This window comes from Periplaneta americana, chromosome 1 (assembly GCF_040183065.1).
Source record: "Periplaneta americana isolate PAMFEO1 chromosome 1, P.americana_PAMFEO1_priV1, whole genome shotgun sequence".
In the NCBI taxonomy this organism is placed as follows: domain Eukaryota; kingdom Metazoa; phylum Arthropoda; class Insecta; order Blattodea; family Blattidae; genus Periplaneta; species Periplaneta americana.
In genome coordinates this window covers 51,437,294-51,455,326 of record NC_091117.1, presented here as the reverse complement: position 1 = coordinate 51,455,326, position 18,033 = coordinate 51,437,294, and the positions used below count along the sequence as shown (strand labels likewise).

The 18,033-nt window shown below is 31.6% G+C and overlaps 1 protein-coding gene across 4 annotated transcripts in view; it reads left to right on the top strand.

Moving 5' to 3' along the window:
* Nucleotides 1–18,033, top strand: part of Pi4KIIIalpha (phosphatidylinositol 4-kinase III alpha) — a 97,959-nt gene that overhangs the window by 12,418 nt on the left and 67,508 nt on the right. For 2 of the 4 annotated variants that reach the window (XM_069819612.1, XM_069819603.1), the window contains exons 5-7: nucleotides 10,666–10,749; nucleotides 14,306–14,477; nucleotides 16,614–16,791. In XM_069819612.1, coding sequence (XP_069675713.1) covers nucleotides 10,666–10,749; nucleotides 14,306–14,477; nucleotides 16,614–16,791 — 434 coding nt within the window. Of the gene's footprint in view, nucleotides 1–10,569; nucleotides 10,750–14,305; nucleotides 14,478–16,613; nucleotides 16,792–18,033 lie in introns of all 4 variants that reach the window. The other 2 variants (XM_069819628.1, XM_069819620.1) reach the window with 2 other exon arrangements.

Genomic DNA, 18,033 nt, shown 5'->3' with positions numbered 1-18,033 from the left:
TCGAATTTAAATATAATAGCACATCCATATTTATAAAGATCACCTAGATCGAAAAATCAATAATTGCGCTCTTAACGCAAAATGAAATTCTCTTTGACATTACCCATGGTACCATAAACTGGGGTTACTTTGAACATAGAGAAAACTTTGAACATTTTTTCAGAAAATCATATTTAGGTTTCTATATGCTGCACGTTACAGATGGAGGTAAATTTGGTATGAGAATGATTTTTATGATAATTTACCTCCATCTATAACAAGTGCAGCATGTAGAAACCTAAATATGATTTTCTGAAAAAATGTTCAAAGTTTCTTCTGTGTTCAAAGTAACCCCAGTTTACGGTAATTAATTTATAGGATCTGTGTGTCGTAATAAAATGACAATACTTCAGCCAAGAGAGTCATTTAATTTGAACTTTTTTGTGGACTCTTCGGAGTCTGTGAACTATAATTTGGGGACCAATGACCTAGCTTATTATGTGCTTTATTGTGCGTTAAATTAAGATGCCTTCTGATATTACAATTGAAAATCATTGCAGTGACGTAAGATAAAATGTTTAATGTGTCATGGAGAATGTTAATGTTTTTTACATTGTGTTTTATTGCTGCCAGTCCCTGCCTCATAGACATTGATGAATAACTGCTGGGCAAAAAGTTTAATTAACTCACAGTGCATTTAGTTGTTACTCAGTAGGAAAAATTCTGTGATAGGAAGATCTCATTCATAAACATTACATTGAAATTAAAGCTAGAAACTGTTCCATGAAATGCGGACATAATGATATCTCTACATGTTAAGGTAGTAACTATTAAAAAGCAGGGGTGTATTTTGCGGGCTACCGGGGCTACCGGGGCTACCGGCGGTAGCCCAAGGAAATTACAAAAGAAAAAGTTTATAATATAACATAATGTAATAATTTTGTATTATTAGTTTTACCATAGTAATTAAAATTAAAGTAATTGTTAGATATATTTTGTGTAATAATAGGGTCAGCGGTAGCCCAAACCCTTTAACCAGTATACGCCACTGTTAAAAAGTTATTTTACTGAAATTTGAACCAAATGACTCGTATATGGAGAGTAAGCAAAGGCATCTGGTGAATTACTGTTGTCGTGAATTACCTTTGCTGTCTGATTAGATGATGCGTCCATCTTTGTAGTAAAGCTGAGACATAAAAGGAACAACTCTTCTATCATTTTGACGAATCTAAGGGACGGCTAACTTCATGTAAATTTGCATAAATTAATTTACTGTATGTAGGTTTTTTAAACTATTGTCTATTATTTCTGATATACTGTTTGATTTGGTGTGTTATAATTATTATTGAATGGGATCAAACATTTTTGAAAAAAATCTGTCTTACAGTGCTTCAATTGTTGCATTTTGTTACGCAAGAACAAATTATGAAGAAAATGTATAATAGCTGATTTGAAGTAAATCGAAATTTTACCTAATTTATTTATAAAAACTTAAAAAAAATCTCCATTATAAAAATAAAATTGGCATTTCACTTACATATTTCCTGATGCCTTGTCTTATGTTGGATTTTTTTTTTGTCGAAAAACTGTACGTAATCTCTGAATGAAATTCGTTGCACTTACTGGTATTTAGTGGTGATTTTTATGAAACACAGATGACGAATTTTATACAAATAACGGATTTAGAATACCGGTGAATTTTGTTAAATATAAAGATTATGCAGTCTTTAAATCATTATAGTCGTCATTATACAAGAATTATATGTCATTCTGAATCACATTTCTGTCATTAGAGCTGTAGTTCAGTAGAAAGAAAAGTTTGAATCTATAGGCCTACACTTATTTCCGTCTTTGTTTAAACATAGAATTTTGATTCTGTGTAAATGTGCGTTCTTTCTGAATTGAGTTTCTCGAATAATACAAATCAAGACATCGTGAATTCTTTAATGAATTTGTCTGTTATAAAATACAACATTGCTGATAGTAATACCAAAGCCATTTTCTTGTCAATGACATTTAATACCATAGAAAATACAGAATTCATTAAGGTGTAATCAATAGCATCTGAAATAGTGATGCTGAATGTTCCATGGATGTTTCTTCATTAATTTTTAATAAACATTTACCGTAATATGTTTCAGTTGTTTGTTCTCAACAACACACATTAAAACGCAATCAAACTGAGTTGCAGGTGATATTCATCTGTTAGTTTTATTTTATGTCGTTTTATTTGATGTAGATTACTTTTTAATGCTTTGCACAGACCTTCATTTTTAATAAAATTTATGTTAAAATATACTTTCAGTTTTAAAAATTACGTAGAATAAGTTCACAATTACTGAGATAATTCCTAACATGTAGAAATAAATATAGCTCAGAAATTAAGTTCTATTGTGTTCAGTGAACTCAGAAGGCAGTGTTGTTTAATTCTCCTTGACTTAGAAAAATAATTAAAAAAACGTTTTTGAATTATTCTGTTTATTGCATGCAAATAAAATCCGTTCAATAGAGTAAGAAAAAAATATTAAGTATACAAGTGGATGGATGATTGGTTGGATATATAGGAAGACAAACGTGGGTGCATAAAAGGTTTTTTTTTTTTTCCACCAACTTTCCACCAACTTTACTGGCATTAATTATTATTATTTTTTTTTTTAGTTATTCTTTCGTTTCAGTTATATGTATAAAGAGTTAGCCACGAAAGTTATTTTAAATTATGTTAAAAATATGTTTATCTTCAGATAATATTTCACGAACCACTGTTTCTTTGGATTAATGCTTATTAAAACTTTTAATCAAACTAATTATTGGATTTGATTAAATTTTATAGGAATATGATGTGGGGAATATGCATAGATTATATTTTCCATCAAGAATAGGTTCTGTTCTGAGAAAAATATATCATAACATGCAAACGAAAACTTAAGAAAAATTATTTTTCTTGATAAAAATACAAATAAAATTCAGTAAGAATTAAAGAAATATCAAGTGATTCGAGACGCCATTTCATTTGTATGATAAACAACATGCGATTTTGTAGCAACTGTATTATAGTGAAACATGGTAAATCTTTCTCGCACTTCATTTTTCTGTTTCTACCAACTGTTTGTTCGCAATCAATTTTAGAACTTTACAGTGACATGTATTCTTTTTGAAAATTTGCACGTGAAAAATTTTTCGTTTGGTGTTACGTCAGTGTACAAAAGGACATTTTTCTCTTTACTTGTGTTCAGGACACATTTTGTGCTTACAATTGCGATTGTCATTTTCGTGCTCATTTTGTATGTAAAAACTATATTATCTCCATAAATGTCTCTACCATCAGTGTTTTACTGTTGGAGGAAAACAAATATTTAAGTAAAACTCGTGTTTTATCAAGAATCCTGGTTGGAATAAATTACCTGGTTGAGGTTTTTTTCTGGGTTTTCCCTCCCATTAAGAGAAAATGCTGGGTAACTTTTGGTGCTGGACCTTGGACTCATTTTCCTGGCATTATCACCTTCTTCTCATTCAGAAAATGCAGTTTAAAATGCATCGTAAAATAACCAATAAAAATATATATTAAGAACAAAAATTATGGTTCAATAAGAACCCATGCCGGTATTACTTACCTTGTTGCTTTTGTGCCTCAAATATCAGTGGATACGAATCAGTAACTTTTTGTTATGAAATGAATTTACTATAGATCGATTTACACTTTGTAGATTATCCTTCCTGAGTTCAACAATCATCATTTTGGTTTTGGATATAAGAAGAATGAAGAATAAAAGTCACATGGGCTAACAGTGCAATCAGAAAGTGGATATAGCCTGGACCATGGTCAAGTAAATGGCTGTGATTGTATACGATATAGAGTTCACATCAGTTTTATATGCCTCATAGAAAGAACAATTAAAATACATTATTATCTACAGTGAGGAGAAACATTGATTAAATAGTGTACAGTATCATAGAATCTACCTAAAAAAATATAAAATATGATGCATATTCCCCATGTATGTATTTGCAACACTTTATAATTTATGTATTAATGTTGCCATCTTAGCCTGGAGGTGTGCCTACTCATTTTAATTTAATTAGTTCTTTTGTTTCAGATGAATTAAAGATAGTCTATTCTACAAAATATACCCATTTATGATTTGTTGTGGGCTATAGAGTGTAAGAATTGAGGTATTATTTTCAAAATCATGTATGTAAATACTTAGAAGTTTATAAGTACGAAAAATACCTAAACTACAGCACTTTTCATGTTTTTTAATCATGATTCAGGAGACATTCCATCTTTTCATACATTTGAGTACGAAACGAACATTTGTTTTTTTTTTTCATCCTAAAGCAGGGTTGCCATCATTATGACACCAGCTAATGCCTTTGTGTTACTGTTTTGAATTCAGAGGAGTAGTTAATTTTACTTTAAATAATTGGTTTATTTCTGATCATGTAACATGTGAATATTTAAGTTTATGTAAAATTTAAAAGTAACTACTCTTATTGTATTTGTGAGACAAACTGTCTTGTGGTTTGTACGTAGTTTTATTTTCATTGAAATTCATTTTTGTAAACATGCTGGCAACCCTGTTTCAAGGTCCTGTTTTGTGCGACTCACAATCGAAGATTAGATTATATTTTTAGTAGACGAACTGTTAAAATGCTGCTACAGAAAATCAGTTGCTAACTCCATAACAACAGAATACATTAACATGCAAACATTTATTAGTTGCATTTAATTGTTTGATAGAAAGTTTGACACTTTTCTTTTTCATTTTGATAAATCTTACTTCATCCCACAGTATTCTTATGTCCCCTTTTGATATTGACACAAGAACATTAATATTTTACTGGTGAAGAAGTTTCTTATACAGTTTGATTAAGAATAGCCTTCTTCAATTGTATTATATTGCAGTTAGGTGAAGGAAGCTTGGGTATTTCTCTCAAATTAACTTTTATGGAGTCATATTTGTTAAAGAGGTAAACTATGATAGGCTCTTATGCAACCAAACAAAATGGGTAGCTGTCGTATATAATTATTACGAGATTTTTAGTTGACATTTGTAGACAGTATCTGTTTCTTCATACTTTATTTAAGGAAAACCTTGCTACAATATACATTAATTTTAAGTCATACACAGTCTAATTAAGTTCTGATGAGTACTGATTTATTTTATAAACAAAAATGCAGTAAGGAAGAGCGTTATATCTCACACAGCTTTAATGATTTTGGTTTTTATTTTATATTTTCGTTTGTGGATTGAACAATTGTTTAGGGGAGAACCACATAATTTGGTCGGTGGAAGATAGTTTTGAACATCATAATTAATTATATTTCGTGTTTCGTGTTGAAATAAAAGAAAAAGAGAGATTCCCTTTAAAATTCGCTCTCTATTTATAATTAAACCATAAACAGTTAATATTTTATGTTCAGAGAAAAAATTTCTAACAGAATCTTCGGATTTAATTCTACAAATCATGTGTAATAGACACTTTTGAATTTATAATATTTTCTTTACCCTACCAGAAAAGCCCCAAATCAAGATGATGTAAGAAATTATAGAATGAGACATACCATAATATACATTTTAAAAGATGTTAACAATCCAAAGTATTCTTAAGACATCTAATGACAAAATAGACTTTATCGAGTCTATTAGAAAGGTCGTCAACATGAGAAGACCAACTAAGACAGTGGTCATCAGCACTCACTGAAATGGGTACAGGGTATTCAGTGCAACTTCATATGCCCCGTCATGTAGCAGACAGAGAGGAAGAGACCATACCTGCCAGCAGCTACGGATGCATCATAGTGCAGTCTCTTATCCACGGGTAAGAGACACTAGCCCGAGGGTGCTCTTTGCTGATGACTGCTGAACTAAGATCTTTATCGAGTACGAACCAGGAAGTTCAGTCTTTAAGGAAGATTTAAGATTAAAGTTATCACATTTAAATTCTAGATCAGAAACATTAACATTGTTACTAAAAAAATAAAGTTTTGTCTGCATTAAGAGGAATGACACCATTTTTTAAATTCACAAATAGCAATACAAACTTTATATTGTGAAGTATCAATGTCATTAATGGCAACAGAAATATCATCAGCATATGTAGTTAAATAATAAACATCCAAATGACGTTCGAGATCATTAATATATAAAATAAAAAGTAAAGGGCCTAATATTGAGCCCTGAGGAACACCTAATCTAAATAATATTTCATATTACTTTGATCTCAACTTTTGGTAATAGATGTTACCGTGATATCAGTTGTGGAGACCTCTGTTTTAGGAAAAGGGATTTATAATCTTGTTAAAAGCAAAAACTGTGAAAAATTAATTTTTGGAACTGAATATGTCATAATAGAAATACAGTATTAAATGTAAGATAATTTGTTTGATATTATGAGTGGAATTAATAATAAGGAAAATCTGTTCCTAACCTGATAACAGTGATAACATAAAATAGATTTATAGCATGGAGATGGTAAAGATGTCTAAATTAATAGACAAATCTGCATTTTAGGAATACCAATATAGTTATAGAAACTTTGTTTATACAAAATTTATCATTGGCAAACAATTACATTTTCCTTTGCGTCATCTGTGGTGACATGTTGCTAATTTTTTTTACCATCCCTCTTTGAACACTGCTTACAGCATTACGTTATGAATTTGCAGACTATTAATCTGCAAACAGTTTCAAGTTAAGTAAATGGTAAAGTAGGTTGCATACTATTGTTCTTTACATTGTTCCGACATTTAATTTAAAATTTACATACCGTAAATTATTGAAGTTGATTTAGTTCGTGAAAATTGTATACTGTACACTTGTGACTAACAGTTCTAAGGAAGCAGTAAGTTTAAATTAGACGCTGGTAGTTTGACAAATTGTTTATATGTGTGCATGATTTAACAAAAAAGTAAATTGTTTTGCCTTGTAAGTATGCATAGCAAAGTGCTTGTTTGTCAATGTTTTAATGTTTTGCATAAATCTTTCGTAATGGGAAAGTATCTGTTGTTTAGTCATAATCGTCTGTAAATATGAATTAAGATGCCAATATTTAACATAGAGTGAAATTATATGTTTGTAATGTTTATTACTTAAAAATTAATCTTCATTTAATTTAAGGTCTAACTTTCCAATATTTACTGAAGCAGCACTATCAGACTGTTGCTTCCTTTAAACAGGTATGTAAACATAAAATAAATGTAACTTTTTATGTAAGAAACTTTGACCCTACGAGCTGCAGTGATTCTTTATTCTGAAATAATTTAAAGCTCCTAATAATCATTCCAGATTAGATTTAAGAGTAGTTTTAACTTCAAGCACAGTATATCTATACAACTATATTTATTGTAACTTTTCTTGACAAATGGTGCATGTGGGTGATCAGATAGTGAAAGTTAAGGTACAATTATGCATTGGAGAAGAAAGAAGGTTAACAATTAATCATATGTAGTACTAATTCAGATTTTACTTGTGAAATTATTGTTCTTCTTTTTGTTTGTAGTATTTTTTTAAATTTTGGTACTGAAAGTCGTGATTTTTATAGACAATTTTTTAGAATTCCAAATATGTATAAAGTACATTTTCGAATTGTCCCGCACCATGGCGTCGCGGTTCGAGTCCTCATGGGGGAAGAAATTTTCTCATGAAATTTCGGCCAGTGTATGGGACCGGTGCCCACCCACCATCGTGATGCACTTGGGGAGCTACGATAAGTAGCGAAATCCGGTTGCGAATGCCAGCTATAACGGCTGGGGGGATCATCGTGCTAACCACACGATACCTCCATTCTGGTTGGATGATCGTCCACCTCTGCTTCGACATGTGGGCGTGAGGCCAGCAGCCAGCTGGTCGGTCTAGGCCCTTCATGTGCTGTAGCGCCACGGATTATTATTACATTTTCGAATTTCATCGGATTCTTAGAAATAAACGATAAAGGTACGAAAAATTTATTGGCACGTGTATTCGTATGGTGCCAATAATATAACATATTTCTGTACTAAATTTTGAATAGATATTGGGCATTTTGTCCCTGTAAGGCTATGGATCTGTGAAATTTCTAACTTCTACACTTTTACACCAATTAATCTGAAACTTTTACCACACATTTATTACAATGTGGATATACAATACACATATTTTCACTTTGATATTCCAATTAGTTTAATTATAATTAATTTTTGTTGTTTTTTTTATATTATAATTGTTCCAATTTTCAAAGTTTACATAATTTTTCTTTAAATTTATATTTAATTTATTCCTGATATATGTATGTAAAATGTGACACATGCTTTTCGTATTTTTCCAATTACTTTTCGAGAAAACAAGTATTTACACTTTTAGTTGTTAATGTTTCAATTTTTTAAAACTTATCACATTCTCAACACATGGTGATTTGAATACTTTCAATAGCACAAGAAAACACGTGTATCAGTTTACGTCACATGCTTGGACTTGTGTGCAAAATTTCACTGAGATTGGAGAAAAACTGCATTCATTAAAGCATTTTGAATGTTACAATATGACGAAAACTGGAAAATCAAGAAAATGAGTATCAAAGTACAGCATGTATAAGATATATTATACTGTCGACATCCTTCTTTCTGTACAGGTCTACCACATACATTTTTCTCCTACATAACAGAGCGAAATATGAACTGAATGAAAAGTAAAATTAGTTGGAATGAAGAACAAAGTGTGTCAGAATGACAGCTATCAGTTTAAGAGACTGCAGCTCCACGCATGTGATGGTCCTTTAATTCGTCCTGAAAGGCTTTACATTTTCATAGGGCCAAAACAAGCACAGATTTAGAAAACTGAAACATTATTTTATATTTTGAAGTTAAAAAGAACATTTCCATTTTAATGTCTTCCCCCCACCCCCGTTATTTTCACCGATTCATAGCCATGCTCCGACATATAACAGGAAGTATGCTGAAAACTAAGGCTGATCTGTTACTAACTTAAATCACGAACGCAGTATACATCAATTGTTAAATTAATGAACTTACAAAGTACAGTGATAAGTGATGAGTAGATACCGGATTTTTTTGCACCAGATATAGTTAAAATATGCATTCAAATACACAGTTAAAGTCGAGGAAATATGCACTTAAATATGGCACTAAAGAAAAATATGTCTTTTAGATATGCCACTAAAAAGAAATATGCACTTATATATGCAATTAAAACTAATAAAAAGCCACTATCGGCTGAGGCACTTGCCTGCCGATCCGGAGTTGTGCTCAAACGTGGGTTTGATTCCCACTTGGGCTAATTGTCCAGTTAGATTTTTCTCCGAGGTTTTTCCCAATCATAAGGCGAATTTCACGTAATCTATGGTGAATTGTCGGCCTCAACTCATCAAATACCATCTTGCTATTACCAAACTTATCGATGCTAAATAACCTAGTACTTACTTACTGGCTTTTAAGGAACCCGGAGGTTCATTGCCGCCCTCACATAAGCCTGCCATCGGTCCCTATTCTGAGCAAGATTAATCCAGTCTCTATCATCATGTCCCACCTCCCTCAAATAACCTAGTACAGCTTCGTTAAATAACTAACTAAAGAAACTACTTAGATAATATAAATTAAAATTAATATAGGCAGTACTTCAGAGCTGGCACTTTGCAGCTGGAATTATGTAGTGGCCTCCTTCATGCTTTAGCTTACACCTATGCAGATAACTTGCTTCTAAGCTGATCCAGACAATACATGGCAGAGTGGTGACGCAATATCCAACCTATTTTTTTTTTATGATCTCACAAACTGGATATTACCGGAAGCCAGTGTGTTAAAATATGTGTGATATGTTCATATTTATCTTAAAAATATGCATGTTTAAGCCAGTATTCCTTTAATATATAAAAACATCCGAACTATGCAGATACATGCACTACTAATTCCACAATTTGGGACGTCTGGCCGACATCTACGGCTGACCACTAGGATCCAGAATACAAAGCAGAGGTTAACTTAAAAATAAAATACAATATGATTTGCGGAGAGAATTCAAAACAGTGATAAATTTAAAAATAAAGTACAGATTTCGGAGAAACATGAGGTGAAAGTACAATGAAGAATAATGAAATGAAGTAAAAAAAATATTATGTAGTGTTATACAAGTGATTGTGTAAAATGGATAATGAATCTCTCAATACTATTAGACTTCATAATGAGGTTTTAGAAGAATGTGAACATACCTCGGTCATAGTCCCACTTTGTTAAGAGGAAACAAAACTTGTATTTGCATATAAATCCGATGTCTAAAGATGAGTGACAGTGATCTTTATATATTTCTCTACCCTTACATATAGAGTGTTAATTTCTGTACAGAGATTAATTTTGTCGAACCTAAGATGCTGTTCAAATATGATTTTCTTGAATCTTATTTTACATTCTGTAACTTTGAACACATTATAATGACACAAGTATTTATGTTACAGACATATGCATTTTGCTTGGTTGCATAGAGTCACATTCACTACATATGTTAAGTTTAATGGAACGACAAAAATTTGTCTCTTAATTCTACAGTAAATATGGTACATTGAAAACACATTTAAAGATCATGCGAAGGATTTTTCTTTTAGATTTCAGTCTCAGAACACTAGGTATCTACACAAACAATCGGCTGCTTCCAAATGATTGTGCTGTCAGCGAATGATGGCACATGACATGTGTTATAGGTCTATCATACCCCGGTCTCTATCGGGCAACTTACCATCTCTTGACATTGTCTCCCTCGGCAGTGTGGATTCTACTGATGCGCCGTGAGTATAGGTTTTGTGTTCCAAGGTGGAACTTACACGGTGGTTCTTAAAGGTTTTTTGGGTGTTCTCGTAAATGTTCTTTGATGGTCTTAGGCACTTGTGGATGTTCTTGGGGGCTTTTATTTGTTTTCTAATTGTAAGTGGGTGTTGTTGACTTAATACCTAAATGTTGCTCTTTGTCTGTGGTGATCGTGGAAGGTTTTGAATGTCCTTGGATGTTTCAGATCTCTTGAGCATTTTGTCTGTTACGGGTTGCCTCTAGGTTGTTGTTTGACCGGGGTTTGTTGAAATATTTCTGGGTTGTTAAATTGTTCTTAAGAGCACCTTGCTGTCATTGGCTAACTTGAAACCTTGTTGGGTAAACACTTCATGTTTCATACATTTTCTGTATGCTTCTGTACCTTTGCATGTACACAAAAATGAGGTTTTTTAGGGTATTCAGCATGCAAATTAAACCTTCTAGCTTGTTGATTTGTACATAAGAAGTTGCAGTAAATATTTCAGGTTGCAAGGGGGTAGAATTACTTCACACTAACATACACTTTGTAGTTGTAGAAGGGTCATAGTATTATGCAGCGTGTACCATACAATTTTTTAAGAATTTTATTGTTGGCTTAGATAATTATATTGTACATGAAATAGAGGTTGAACACTTAGTTTTAGTTATGCTAAGCTTGTCTTGTAACACAACTAACAGAATTCCAAATGCAGACTCACAGAAACATAGCTTGTGCCAAGCTTACACTTTGTCCTCCATGTAATAAACCTACCCTTGCAATGTAATACTTACTTAAATTAAAACTAGTAAATTTAACCAAATATATTTAATACATTTGTCTTCATATTTTCTCTCTTTTTACATGTTCTGTATTTTATTACATGATAGCTTTGATTGTGCTTTTACTACTGTTTCTGATATTTTTATGTATATTCAATTAACTTGCTTGATTTCAGAGTCCAGTCTGATCATATTTATGTCGTTTCCAGTTTTAAACTCCCTTTTACATAACTCTTTCTTTCATATTTTGGCAACCACTCGTCCCCTTGTAGCAGTGTATATGTAATTCCGAGATATTTCATTGCAAGTTCTTATAGTGTGAGATTGAAAATTGATTATTAAGATTTAAAATTTACTTCTTTTTTACTGCTGTGTTGTGTTTCAAGGAAAATAATAAAACTTTACTTTATTAAAATTGTAAGAATAATGTAAAAGAAACATTGAGAGATCTTGATTTCGTATTAATAATATTAAAAACTTGTACAAAAATTTAATCTGAATTTCGAATACGCAATGTATATTATCCTAAAAAAAAGATAAATTTAATATAAGTGTGATATAACTTTTTTTATTTCTTTAATTTAAATTGCTCAAATAAATTTCGATAGCCTCATCTCTAGAAGTAAATTGTTGAGTGTTTAAACCATTGCATATGTGCAAATTTAATTTGAATCCAGAATGTTACATGAGAACAGAATGTAAAATGGTTGTTTAAAACTTAAAAAAAAAGCTGGGAAGGATCAGTGCAGGCATTGGCTTATACTGAAACATGCTTCATTGTACTAATACATTTTGCTTAAAATTTCATTCTTCAAATTGCATTAACAAGCTGCTATGTTAAAAACAACATTAACTTCTAACATTGGACTTACTTGCTGGGAATATTTGTCTCGTGATTTCACAATGTAATTTCTGCGGGCTTCATGCTTATTGTAATGCAGTCTGGCTTTGACAATTTTCACCTTGTCATTGAGCAATTTGTACATGGCTTTTATGTTAAAAGTGTAAAACGTAAATTAAAAGTATACTATTTAACTCGGATAATTTTACTTCAGATTATTTTTATTATAATTCTTTTATCTTTAGAAACATAGTAAATAATGGAATCACAAACATTATATGTATATCTCATTAAATTAAATTCAAATGAATAGAAAAGGAAAACTAGTTTTTAACCTAATATTCATAAATGTAACTCATACTTTAAAAATGCTTGTGGATAATAATTCAGTATTGTTTTAAGGTCTGTGAAGTATTATTGTTGCTAAGATAACTGGAAGAGCTTAAAATGTTAGTTACTGTTTAACAATTTTTTTTATATACAATTCAAAGCAACTTCACATTTACCAGACAAAAATAGAACTACAGTGGAACTTCGATTATCGTCATAAACTGCAACAATTATCAAAATGGCAATGATCAAATCATTAACCTCCATGTTAAAGTGATAATTCATTTCTAATATAAAACCTCTCCACATATAAAGGTTTCTTTTTTTGTATAGGGTTTCCAAACATACTGGAAAAAATATGGAACACTTATCAGTGTTTGGTAACTGTGTCACGCTTGTATAAACAATAATTGTTGTTCAGAATACAGACGCCAGTAGGAGAGTAATTTCAATAATTTTTTACAATGGTTTTACCTCTACATGATATCGAGGTTACTGTCTGGTGTGGTTTTACGTCACATTTCATAATAGGATATTATTATAATATTTCTATGAAGAAATTGAAAATGGACAAGCAAAAACAGTGACGGTAACTGGGCAGCGATGTTTTAAAATGTTGCAAGACTTTGCAATATCAGCATTACAGAATTATGAATTCGAAAACATTGTTTTCATGCAAGAGAGCGCTCCACCTCACATACACAATAATGTAAAAACACTATTGCACTAATATAATTAGTAGGCATTTTCTGAACAGTTGGCCGTCTAGGTCACCAGACATAAATCAGCTGACTACTGGTTGTGGGGTTATATAAAAGATATGTGAGGAACTGAAACAGTCAATATCGGATGTCATTGAAAACTTCCCTAAGAATGTGCTTACTAATGTTGAAGAAAGACTATTTCTTATTGGACAACATGGTGGTTATATTTAATTTTTTCGTGTTTTAATAAAATCCCATTTCTTTACGAACAATTTGGTGTTTTTATTTTTGTGAAATCTAAAAATTTGACAAACTTATTACCATTTCAAAGAGAAGTTACGTTTGAATAATGTTATATATAAAATGAAAACGGTGTTTGTCGATTTTGAGATTGAAATTAACTACAGACATGCTCTTAGATTTCTATATAACAAAACAGTGAATCTACGAAGTGGAAGACTTGGCACATGACTGGATGTTCGAGTTGTGGAAATGTTAGTTATCCAAGAGAAATGTACCAGTAAATTGATCTGGCAAAAACAACGATTAGTATAATTTCGACAATAGAAATCAGTAGTATTAAATAGGACTGTGGTTAGTAGAGACGGCAGTTAAAGCTCCACTGTATATGAATAGAAAGTATAATTCTTTAAAGTAGATGTATCACTAAATATACTGAATTATTTCTTCAGCAACATGACTTAAATTTTAAAACATAAATGTCCTTTGGAATACATCTTTTAATTTGAAATATATTTTCGAAAAAGTAAGCAATTGATACACAATAAATTTGTTGGTTTGAGCTCAGAGAGAACAGTTTTGTTTTTCGAAAGTGAGAACTGTTTTTGTTCATCAGACCTGTTAATATTTTTGATTACATTACATGCTTTAATGGTTTGGCAGCATGGGAATGAGTAAGCGTCCATCCCTGCAAAGCTACCAGTCAGTACCGTATGATGCCACAACATATTTCTTCAGCAAGTATGGTTCGAGCTTCAACCAGTTTCCACAGATGAGGTTTGCGGAGTCTCCAGAAAAGAGGGCCATTCTTCAGTTTTCCATTGTTCATTTACAGGTACATTGATCTCCTCATATGCAAGTTTGTGTGATGTGCATATATTTTTTTGCTTCTAAATTTTGTTTAAAATTTCATACTTTTTTAATTTCGTATAATACAGAATGTATGGAAATTGGTGACGAATATTTTGGGGACGTATTGCTAACAACAAAACGTTGAAAAACCCTCATATAGGGCTAAGCATGGTCCTGAAAACGCTTAGTTTTAGAGTTAGTAAGGAATTCGTCCTTATATTGACTCCTGAAGAGTAGTCAACTCAAATTGCTTTCATATTGTAACTTCTGCAAAGCAAAATAAATGAATTAATTTAATGCAGTAAACTAATTTTACGTATAAATGGCAGCAGAGTCCGGATATCACAATTTTTATTTTTTTTCTGAGTGAAATAATCCAGCCAAAAACAGATCTGTTCAAATATCTCAGTTCTTCCAATTGGTCTATTGTTGTATAATTAGTGCTGTGATTGGGAAAAACAATTTAGGCGGTACTGTTGAAATCTCCATACAGACTCGTATAGCATTTTTTTTTTCAAGGTTACTTATTTGGCATGCAATCTCCTTTGCAAACCTCCTTCCAGATTACAGCCATAATCGCACATTAGACATGAGACTAAATGCTGACACTGGTGGCCCAAAATATTTTAGGAACAAAAACCTAGGAACTCTTTTACTACAAGATTATTCTTTTTCTTAGTGCAGATATCGTTCGTTACATTAATGCTTCTTCACATTCTGAAATTTAAATTTGAAAACAGAAAATGTTAAAAAAACTATTCTAGAAAATAATTCATAATTAAAACCATTCAAATAAATATATAATATCAGAAATAAGACCAAAACAATAAATTCTAAACTTAACAGAAGCTAAAGGGAGATGCCAGTCGTTACTTTTATGCCAGATATCAAAATCAAATGTTTTCTGACATCTTACATCTTTCATTTCAAAGTCTAGTTGAACATAAAGAACATTTTCGATTCTATATTTTTTGCGAACTAGATCTACCTCCTCGTGGTGCATCCTGGACGTTTTCTCTATCGACAAAAAGGTCTGTATAATGACACACAACTTTAAAAGTTTAGGTCAAGGATGTAAATCTCAGTACCTGTCATTGGAAAATAAATAAATAAATATTTTTTGCTGGGCGAGTTTTTATTTTAGACGGTGCCGGCCCAATTGTGCAAAACTCCGTCCATTTGTAGTGCCATAAAGTTTGTCCGCCTATTCTTGCTTATGGGTACTTAAATTTTTTACGAGATGGGGTATTTAGTCACACGTTCAATCCCCAATCTGGAGCACCAGATAATTTCTTCCCATAGCCTTTGAGGTGCTAACTTCAATCACTACAAGGCAGCAGTGTCTGGTTTTGGTTCACCCCTGGTATTTTATTTTCCCTCTACCTTTTGTATCTGGTGAGCAAATGGAAGGCTATTAACTTCACAAGGAATGAATGAATTGCTACTAAATACGGCAAAAAAAAGTTAATACTCTGGAGGAATGATTTGGTCACACTGTATAAGAGTTTTGTTGTTGTTGTTTTCTAATGCCAGGCGTTTGACAATAAAGTCATTTGACCTCTTGCACTCCAATATTTTTCAAAGATATTATCATGGTCAGCCAATGAAGCACAGATTTTGAGGTGTTCCGAATCCATTGCTTGGTTTGAGTTGCACAATGGGCAGTTAGGGGACTGATATATTCCAATTCTATGCAGATGTTTGGCCAAACGGTCATGGCCTGTTGCCAATCTTAATGCAGCTACAGATGATTTTCGTGGTAAATCGGGAATTAACTGTGGAGTATGATGAAGAGAGTTCCATTTTTTTCCTTGAGATTGTGTGATCAAATTTTGTTTGTTGAAGTCTAAGTATGTAGATTTAATAAATCTTTTCACAGAGTAATACGTAGATTTAGTAACAGGTCTGTAAGTAGCAGAGTTTTGTTTGATATTATTATGGATTCATTATTTAGTGGATTCAGAGATTTACAGCTAAAATATTAAATAAGGCATGGTTTTCCTTGTGTAGTCAATATGTGTTCAAAGTTAAAACAAAAAGAATGGTAAGAATTTTGTAATTTTTTTCTCTGTGCTTGAATATATGCAAATGTAATTTATGTATATAACTTTTGTTGCAGAGTATACTTGCCTTGGCTAAGAAGCTGCTAACCAAAGAAATGCTTACATTTTTGGATGACCAAGCAAATGAAGTTTTTGTTTCGGGAAGTGTAAAAATCTTCCCCTACAAAACTTTTAGTGAGACTATGAATTTAGTGATGGTTACTTTACTTCGAGAATTGCTTCAGCACCAAAAAGGTAATTCACTATAAAAGTACGCACACTATTCAGCCTAATAAGTGGTTTTATTATGGATTGTAATTTATCTTTCATTGAATTAGTGAATTGTAAAATACTTTTTTGGACAGCTATTCCTCAAGTAGATCCTTTTATGTTAGGCAAGCGTATTAGAAATTGACTATTACATGGTAGCACGTGTAAAGCACTTGCAACACTTTCACCTATTTGCGTCGATTGTCAATTATTTTCCACCAGATGTCACATAGCAGCAATTACAAACAATGAATAAAGTCATTGAAACAATGTCAGGCCTACTTAAAAAATTACTGTTTTTGATTCAGAAATCTATATAAATTAAATGAAATTACTTTAACAACTATTTTATTAATAACTGTATGAAACAATTAAATGTACTTATTAAAAGGTAAGAGACACCCAGTTGACGGTAGTTATATAAAAAGTAAATCGTGGCAGTTGAACATTATTATAATACTCATACTAGGTACATATATAGGGTGAACAGTAAGTAAAATCATTAATTTCAGGGGGTTATTTTTTGAGTTATTTCAAACAAAAAGGTTTAATACAATTTTGCTAATTTTTGCTTCCTTTTTGAGAAAAAAATTGTTTTATATTAAATATTTCCTAGCGTGTTTTGGGAAAGCCATTGATTTCATTCCTATTATTCGCAATAAATTTAAGAGAGCAGCGCATTATGATAATAAATTATTGAAAGAATTTTAGTTTTGCACATTTGAATGTGCAGAAATTTGTTATGAACAAATGTAACGTAAAATTCCTTTGCAGAACGAAAAGTTGCATTTGTTTAAATCAAATTTCTGCACAATTAAAGGACAAAACTAAAACCCTGTCAATCATTTATCATCATAATACACTGCTTTCTTAAATTGACTGAGCGTGTTGAGAATTCAATCAATGACTATCCCAAAACACGCTGTTTAATGTTTGATAATTATAAAACAATTTTTATCTCGAAAAGAAAGAAAAAACGAGCAAAATTGCATTAATTTTTGTTATTTGAAATATCTCAAAGAATAACCCCCTGAAATTAATGAGATTACTTACGGTCTCTTCTCACTTTATAGATCTCTTGGGTATGGAACAACAAGTTTTGATGGAGAAATCATTGCAATAAGTGAAAGTCTCAGGAGTCTTCTATGCCACATCAATAAATTTAGGAATGCACTTATATTGTCAGACTCCAAAGCAGCTATTCTATCAATCGTCTCTAAACACACA